Source organism: Fopius arisanus, unplaced genomic scaffold (assembly GCF_000806365.1).
Source record: "Fopius arisanus strain USDA-PBARC FA_bdor unplaced genomic scaffold, ASM80636v1 scaffold00001, whole genome shotgun sequence".
NCBI lineage: Eukaryota > Metazoa > Arthropoda > Insecta > Hymenoptera > Braconidae > Fopius > Fopius arisanus.
The window spans coordinates 2,968,258-2,977,278 of record NW_011887740.1 but is presented as its reverse complement, the minus strand read 5'-3'; the positions used below and the strand labels follow the sequence as shown (position 1 = coordinate 2,977,278).

The 9,021-nt window shown below is 41.4% G+C and overlaps 2 protein-coding genes across 2 annotated transcripts; one reads left to right on the top strand and one right to left on the bottom strand.

Moving 5' to 3' along the window:
* The first annotated feature begins 143 nt into the window (after nucleotides 1-143).
* LOC105262722 (PERQ amino acid-rich with GYF domain-containing protein 2-like) lies at nucleotides 144-2,115 on the top strand. The gene is made up of 2 exons (XM_011298449.1): nucleotides 144-284; nucleotides 657-2,115. The coding sequence occupies exons 1-2, from the start codon at nucleotides 250-252 to the stop codon at nucleotides 1,969-1,971; spliced, it is 1,350 nt and encodes a 449-aa protein (XP_011296751.1). The 5' UTR covers nucleotides 144-249; the 3' UTR covers nucleotides 1,972-2,115.
* A 98-nt stretch (nucleotides 2,116-2,213) lies between these two features.
* On the bottom strand, nucleotides 2,214-8,207 carry tho2 (THO complex subunit 2-like protein). Its single transcript, XM_011298438.1, has 12 exons — nucleotides 8,060-8,207; nucleotides 7,774-7,817; nucleotides 7,532-7,623; nucleotides 7,323-7,436; nucleotides 7,128-7,243; nucleotides 6,923-7,053; nucleotides 3,345-6,698; nucleotides 3,107-3,252; nucleotides 2,973-3,033; nucleotides 2,646-2,707; nucleotides 2,493-2,557; nucleotides 2,214-2,361 (listed from the first exon to the last, which is right to left on the bottom strand). Exons 1-12 carry the CDS (start codon nucleotides 8,125-8,127, stop codon nucleotides 2,331-2,333), a joined length of 4,284 nt encoding a protein of 1,427 aa, XP_011296740.1. The 5' UTR covers nucleotides 8,128-8,207; the 3' UTR covers nucleotides 2,214-2,330.
* Between the last annotated feature and the right edge of the window lie 814 nt (nucleotides 8,208-9,021).

Sequence of the window (9,021 nt, the reverse complement as noted above, 5' to 3'; positions counted from 1 at the left end):
TGAGATTATATAGGGGTGATTGTTAGAGCTTTTACATAGGCTTCGATGAGAACATTTGGTAGCGCTGGCACGTGAACTTATCGACGCGCAAGGCCTAAATTATCGACAATCTCGCCTTCGCGTCCTGCCTTATTCACAGATACGCTTTATTACAGATGTTGAAGCTTTTCTACAAGCTACAATCCCCCACAAATATTAAATCCGTTAAACTGACAAATACGATAGCCCTTAGTTTGAGTGTTTTCAGGAATGGATGGTGATTATTATTCTACAGTTTATGCGTGGTGAGTCTTATTTTTTTAATAATTACAATTACAATTGATTCTTTTGGATCAAATAGTGGTTTCGAGGGTTCAGAAAAAAGAGAGCGGGTTCAAACCCCATTTGAAAAATATATATTTTTCTGTGCTCATAACTCAGGAACAAATTCATCAATTTGGTTTACCTTGAGCTCCTTTCGAAAATGCGAAATTGACTGGTTGTGGAAATAGATCATTTTCAGTATTTTCTACTGATTGAATGAGGTGTGAAGAGTTTCAGGGATATATTTGACCGATTTCTCCAAACAGTTGATGTCTAGTTCATTCAAATCGTGGGGACAACTTTCAATTAAAATCGCATTTTATGAATGAAAGCTGTAATATTTAATCTTACAGGTTCGAGAGATGTGGAATAATATCGAATGTCCGCACCCATCTTCGTCAAAACCTAGTGAATGCCCTGAAAAGTAAAGACATGACTCTGAACAAAGCGAACATCGGGCCCAAATCGGCGAAGCAGTACGTTTACGATTTATTGATTGCAGAGTACCTCTGGAATCACAATTACGCATATACAGTCTCAGTATTTGCCAGCGAAGCTCCTCTGCTCGTTAATTTTCGAAAACATGTTCCCACGAGTGATAATGAGGCACTGACAAAAAGTGATAGAAATAAATTGCAGAGTGATTATGTTTGCCATACATTGGAGACTTTGGGGATCGACCCCGAGGGGCCTGACGGACAGGATATCATCAGAAACTACGACACCAATGACATTCCCCTTCTATTATCGGTACTTCAATATGTCAGGCAAATCAAGAAACCAAAGAGCCGCGTACAAATCGTCAGGGAGGATTCCAAGTCCCCCACTAAGAGCTGCAGGACTCAGACCGATTTCTCTGAGAGTGATATCGCTGCAGAGACTGTTAAAATCATTGCAGCTAAAAAGAAACTGATCAAACAGAAGGAGTTGTTTGATAATGAGTTGAGACAAAAGGGAGAAGCTTTAAACATGAGAGCTAGTCACATTGAACAGCAAATGACAACTTTGGATGAAAAATTATTGCAAGTTCAAGGTTTAATGCAAGCAGTAAATTTGAAAGAGAAACAATTCCATGAAGACAGACAAGAAGAGGAACGCAGGATATACAAAAAGGAATTAGAACTAGCCATGAAAGAGAATTCTATCACACGAGATGCTGAGAGGTTGGAAAAAGAAAGAGATAGCTACAGGCAATTCGAGGCAAATTTGAAAAATCTCCAGGAGGAATTAGTAAAGGTGAAACAAGAATTGGTGAATAAAGAAAATAGAGAGAGTAGAGAAAAAGAGCCTGGAGATTTGAAGAGGCGTACAAGTGAGGCTTCCACTCAGACCGAAAAGTGCACCAATGAGACGAATAAGCAGTCAAACGATCATGAGAAGCAAGAACTACAAAATTTGGTGCAGGAGCAGAAGCTGAGGATAGAGGAGTTGACTCTCCGGGTGGTTAAACTGTCAAGACAGCTGGAAGAGGCTCAATTGATGAAGTACACGAATAATGAAGTTGTGAGGTCCATTCCACCAGTTCAGGCCTCAAAGACGATTCTCAGTGAGAGCAGCTCAACCGACGACATTATTCAGGATGCGAAGCAACGACTGAAGAGACTAGAACAGGAAACCATTAAGGCTGACAATTGCTACCTGAATTCAATGATAACTTCCCCCTTATGACGAAGAGTTCATTTCAATCTGCCTGATAACTCCGAGCACCTGTGTGACTGAACTAATTAAGTTACTCGATGATTTTCGTAATCTTATTTATTTAATAAAAGTGTATTTATCACAGAGAGACTGCACACATAATAATTCACGATGAATTTGTTTTATACTAGAAATTCGTTTCATTTTTTTGTTTATTATTGTGTAGAATTGGATTCTTGATGATTTAATATAAAAATTATTCACTATCGAGATTTTATTACTTCTATCATTATTATTATTATTTTCTTTGAAAGTTTTTGCTGTTATTACATACAACATTCAAACGCGGGAATATAAAATGTAAGTCAAACTCCGTCGGTTGGTTTACATCATCTTCGTTTGGGGTCCGAACTCCTCCTGGTATATTTCTGTTAAGGTTTCAATATTTGAATGATCCATAATCTGCGAAAGTTTTTTTTTCCAAGTCTGTGGGAATTAGAATTGATTGCAAAACGCTTCATGATTATTTACTTTCTTTAGAAAAAGGATATTGTTTATCTCTGCCTTCACGTCCTTCACGCTCGTGAGTTCTCTCCTTGGTGTACGGGGATTTCTCCTGAAGAATACAAACAAAAAAATCAAAACAAACTCCAACACAGAGAATTTCAAATACATAAAATTCTGAGAAATGGATTTCTACGAACCTTGCTATAATGATGTTTTTCTCTATGCTCTGAGACGTCGCCATTTTGATGGGTATTTTTTGCTGTAAACAAATCGTCATCAAAATACTGGTGTTAGGGAAATGAGGAGAAAATAAATAAGAAAAAAACAAAATCGGCACCGAATATTGGAAAAACGTATGCACCTCAGGCGCAAAATAAAACAGTCTTTTATTATGACAAACAAAAGGAAAACGTTTCAAAAAAATTTTTTTTCTTTCAGAATAGTCAACCAGTAGATATAATGATCATAATACTGTTGGTACCACAGTGAGGTAAAAAGAGATTTGAAAAATGCAAATCACCAACCCCGATCATCGTCTTTTCTTCGCTTTTGCTCAGCAGCAACGACGACTTCTTCAGTTCGATCCTGCAGAAAAAATTAAATTTAAAGACATTCATTCCCTGGAGAATCACAAGAAAATTTTTTAAATCAGACGTACCCTCTTACGACCGAGTTTTTTCTCCCGTCTTAATTCTTTCTGCTCATCTCTGACTTTTGTCTTGGCAGATCGTTCTTTCTTCTCACTGACACCTTCAGTGCGTCTACTCTCTTTAGGAATGCTCTCAACTTTTCTCCTTTTGGGCTCTAAAATACAATAAATAACTCAGTAAACGTCCAACCATTAAATTAGAAAATTAAAGAATATACACAAGTAATTCAATGAATAATAAAAATACCTCTCTCAGCCTCCTGATTCTGTCCCGCGCTACTAGCACTACTATTTGACACACTAGATAAATCCCTATCCAAATGATCAACCCCTCCACTATAATAATTTTCCTCCTTCGACTTTCTCTCCTTCTTCTCCCCCTCATCATCTTTATCGCCTTTTTCTTCCTTCTTGACATATTTTTCCTTGGCATCAGACACATCCTTGCTGTCCTCTTTCTTTCTAGCCTTCTCCACGACCTCATGATTTCCAGAATTGTTAACAGACCTCTTCTCTCTGGAGTCCTTACTCTCCTTCTCCTTCTCCCTGGTCTCTCCATTGCTGACCCCCTCCTTGGAGCCAATTCCATTGCTGACCTTGTCACTGCTTTCATTATTACCACCCTCTTGGCTCTTGGCAGTTCTGTCATTAACATGATGGAACTCGGCCTCCTTGATCATATGGGGTGTCTTGGCCTTGAGCTGACCACTGTAGGACGTCGCCAACACATGTAAATCCTGCCTCTGTCCCTTCTCCTCCTCCCTCACTTTCTCTACCTTTCTCTCAAGGATCCCCGAGAGTTTAGCAATCACAGGGAATTGTGGAAGAATCTTAATCAATATGATAAATGAATTTCTGATCTGCACGTAATCCTTCGAGTCCAGGCACACAACAATGGCCTTGGTGATTTTATAATGCCACTTGTGACACACATGACGATAATTCTCAAAGCCGACCATGTCATTAGCCTCCGAGAACTGATTGCTAACCTTAAACTTAGTGACAAAACCCGGATAATTGCTACACTCTTTGTCAAATATTGCCTTCTCCGAGTGCCACCTCATGACAGTCTCCAGCATGGCACAGAGAAATCTGCCATAGCGATTAGCCTCGTTCTCAGTGCAAGAGGTAACCGAATAAGTGATATCACAAAAGAGACGATCGTAGCAGAGGAGAGTGGAGAAGTTGGCTGTCTTGAGTGAATGAATTGTATGAACGAACTTAGCGCAGTACATGGCATCGACAGCTGTAAATGTGCACCTCGGGAAGAGACACAGCTGAAGGAATTGTGTGATTGTCTCGTTCTTGGCTGATTTGGGGCTTCGTGATAGGAACCACGAGTCCTTCTCCTGTCTGAGGTACGCCAGTACCTTTTCAACGTGCTCCTCCTGCTTCTTCCTCTCATCCTGAAGCTTGTCGATGAGAGTTGTGTAACGCTCCTGCTCCTTCTTTCCTTTGCTGGCATTCATGTCTTTGGAGTCAGCTGCCTGGGCTGCCAGCTGCTTCAGTCGATTCACCTCCCTCTGGTAGCTCTCTACTGGCACAAAGAGATCAGACATCGATAACGACCAGAAGGTCACCAGAAACTGGGGGGATATGTCCTCCCAGACTTTTGGTGGATGCAGGGGACGAACTGACAGGGCAACTGGTGCCATTACCGCTTGAGCAGCCTCTGCCCATTTTGCTTGCTTTACTGAGGCTGACATTCTTTTGTAGTTTGGATCGACTTTGCGGAGAGAGTCATACTTTATATTTATTGCGTGGGAGAACATTGGTCGAGCCAGGAAAAATGCCACGTCTGCGTGGATGTGATTGTCTTGGAGCATATTGTGGATCCCTGGCAAACGTTCCACGTACTCGTTTACAGTCATCGTTTGTCCCAAGAATGTGCCGAATTGTACGAGGGTGTCTTGACACTGATCGTAGAGCTTACCAACTAATTTCAGGTGGGACTTGTCCGTCTCTCTGTAGACTACACAGTGCTTCTGCTGGGCCATCAGCAGGCACAGGGCCACTGCCAGATCGTTCTCGGCAAGGGCATCTTTCAGTCGTTGCGAGGACTTCTTCGTATTTCGTACTTGACTGAAGTAACCCGCCTCAGTTTTCAAAAGATCACCCCCAGCCATGGCATCAAGCTGATCAGCAGTCATTTCCTCGGCCGCCTCTACTCCCGCCATTTTCTGAACAATCTCCTTAAGTATCAACAGATCAAGACTTTTTTGCGCCTTTAATTGATTAGCCACATACTGAAGCAGCCCGGTGAGTTCAATATTGTATTTCTTGAAAATCGCCCCACAGAAAGACGCGAGTGATTGGAGCCACTGGGATATGCTGTTACCATCGTGTTTCAGCCTGTCTCTATCAGCACCAGCGAGTGCCTCCACCAGGCAATACCCAAGGACATCGTATGAAATATTCGTTAGATACTTCAGAGAGTCGACAACGGGTCCGATAAGATTCTCATACAGTTGGATCTGAATGAGAATGTAATCGAAAAGTACTCCAGGGGATGAGTGTGTGAGTTTGCCAATTGTCCTTCCAACTGGTTTGATGGTCTCCTTGCTCACTCTCTTCATGATCGACTTGATTTTTTTCTGCGCGTCAGCTCGTTTCCGAAGGAGTGCAGCGTGCTGCATTGGTGTATCATTTTTCCACCTGGCGTAGAGACAGTACCGATTCTGATAGGGATAATACTTGAGGATATTCCACATCTCTTCAGCAACACAACAATTGCAATCCATAAAAGACAATGCGGGTAGCAGGGCTACATCCAGAATTGTTAGGATGTCGTAGTAAACGTTATTGCTCTTGTCGATGGGCTTTTTATTAGAATCGAGAGGATATTGCTTGATAGCAGCATGACAGATTCTCATTATTTTGTACATGAGAATGGGATCGTGATGGAGGTTTGGCCCGAGGGCTATCAGCATTGGCAACAGGTGGTCGTGAATGTCATTGAAATCATTCATCGGTTTTGGTGCAAGGGGATTGCTCATGGGAGGTATTTTTCTCCCTGGGAGCTTTGGAGATATAATGCAGTGCTTGCGGTAGACAGGCTCAACGATCGACTGGACCATTCGACAGAGGGCGAGAGCTATTGGCCGCTGATCTGTCAAGCTGTGATCTGGAAGACGACTGAAGAGAGTCTGGGCTACGTCCCAAGCACCAATCTCCAGGAGGGCCTCGCAGAGACCGAACTTCTGGTTTCCTGAGTACTTGTCCTGTACGGGTTCACGCTCCTCTGGAACATCTTCACGATCTTTTGTCGATATTATACTCATCTTTCTTACGTATTCCTTTGCTGAACGCATCGCTTGCTCGTGATCCTTGATTATGATTTTGTCGTCGGGAATTAGCCAAGGCAGAATGTTGTCCAGGTGAACCACTTTGTGCTGGAGCATCAGGGCTGTGAGCTTCTGGAGGGAGAAGGGGGTTGATTCTACGGTTGAGCGATACTTAAAACCTAGGACTTCGCAGAGAACTTGCTCGTCACACATGTAGGATTTTATCAGGGGGATGAAAAGGGCATCATCCTGGGGGCGATTCTCGAACGTCTCCAGGACTATGTCCAGTACCCTATTGGGGTCGAGGTTGAAGTAGCCTGGAAATATTTTTTTAATTTCCTTTATTTCGGTCATTTTTGGTTGGCAGGAAGAGCTAAAATATGATGAGTCATGTGAATTTTTTATATTTTGGAAGACTTGTAATTTTTTTTTTATCAACGCGAATAAAAAAGGTGAATTAAATACCCTCATGAATATTTCACCGGGCTCATCATGTTTTTTTCATATTTTAACAAAGCAATTGTATTTCCTCCAACTTTACCTATGAGAGACTTCACGATTTCTAGAGTATTCGAGACTTCACTCGCCGGTCTTTCCTGATTCAATTCTACTATCAGTTTGGAATAGCCCTCGCTCTCCTCTCGAAATAAATTGAATTTACGCTGTTTGTAACTGAAGAACAAAAGTAAGAGAGGAATGATAAGGTGCACGATTACAAAATTGAAGAAGTAAGAATGTCTACGTACAAAAGTTTTGTCTTCACTTTGACGAACTTTGTGTTAAAGTTTCGATTTTTAAGAATTCCAACGTCCTGCAGAGTGTCAATCTCCAGTCGTTCTTTGAGTATTCGATCTGTTAAAAACTGTCCAAAAGAAATAAAATCATAGAAATGTGAAAATTATAGATAATACAGGCGAGATGTGGAAGCTTGAGAAATATACCTTTTCGCTTTCTTTTACGATGTAATAAAAGTTGTTTCGGTTGTCGTTCACAACCTCGGCATCTATTAGGGTGAATAAATCGACGATTGTAGAGGGTATGGCTGCATCGATGTTCTAGAAAATTTCATAAATACATAAATACCATAATTTATTCATGCAATCGATTGTTTCTATCGATTTCTGGTGCAACTTGAATAGTTAACGCTTACGATCAGTTCTCCCAGGGTTGAGACAACATTGTCTTTCTTTAAATTGCCTTGGACTCCATTTGAGATCAATTCGTACAATCCTCGTCTCCATTCTGAAAGGAACAATTGTATTTTGAGGTAAAAAATGTTATCTTCGTCGCGAGCAATTGTTTTTGCTACTGTTTGGATCACGTTTCTGGGCGGGCTTTTGACAGTGATATTGTACATTGAAGATGATTAATCTTTCTATTCTGTGGACATACCTGTGGTGTCGCCTTCCTTATACTTCTGCTTGATTATCTTGAGGCTGCAAACATTGGTTAATCGACAATTAACTCTTCGGTAGAGCGATATACTCGGAATATTAAAGTTGCAACCATCAATATAGTTTTCCCCATAAATACAGATACTCGGTTTATCCTAATGAATCATTATTTGCCAAGTGAAATTATCATTTATTCTCGGGATGAAATCGAAAGCCTCAAACAATACGCCTGTGCCTATGACCACATTCTCCTCGTCGTTAAATGCCTGGATACTACCACTTACAAATCATTTTTTCCGTATTTGTCCCATGATTTCCATAAATCAGAATTCCACCCTCTATTAATCGCCATATCTCATTTGATATTACACAACTCTTGTGTTTCAATTTGTTAAAAAACACGACCGCATCAACAACGCACGTTACACAGTCGACGCCATTATTTGCAATGGCTCATGGGGCGTATTTTCAATAACAATATGGCGGATTATTCGTTTCACGGTCTTTCCATCGTTTGAAAATGCCGCGATAACTTCAAAAATGAGAACCGAACTAGCATTTGTCGTGGTTCCTGATAATTATTTTGATACTCACCGTTTTATTATTAAATCCTGGGAATTAAAATCGAGGAGGTATTCAATGAAATTGAAAAATTAAAAATTTTCCAAAAAGTATCATGGGAGTATGAAAATGGAGGCGGTATTCACTGAAAATTGAAAATTCGAAATTTTTCGAAAAGTATCAGGAGAGCATGAAAATCGAAGGGGTATTCACTGAAATCGAAAAATTAAAAATTTTCAAAAAAGTAGCAGGAGAGCATGAAAAACTAGGAGGTATTCACTGAAATTTTAAATTTCGAAATTTTTCGAAAAGTATCAGGCGAGCATGAAAATCGAGGAGGTATTCACTGAAATTGAAAAATTTAAAACTTTCAGAAAATAAAACTCACCCAGTCGATTGGTCCTTCTGATAACGGGACGGCTATTGAGGCAGTTACCGCGTCGACTGCCAGCGGTGTTCTGTGCGCATGGACGGTGTGCGTGCGTATGCACGGAGATCGCCTGGCGACCCCCCACTCGAGCGGTCTTCTGTGCGCATGCAGGGTGTTCTGTGCGCATGGGGAGTGTTCTGTGCGCATGCGGGGAGCCTCGCCGGGGGACCCCCCACTCGAGCGCCCCCGTCTCCAACGCCCTGCCATTTTCAGTGGGGAGTCAGTCGTTCCGCGACCGCGCGTCGAACAACTAGT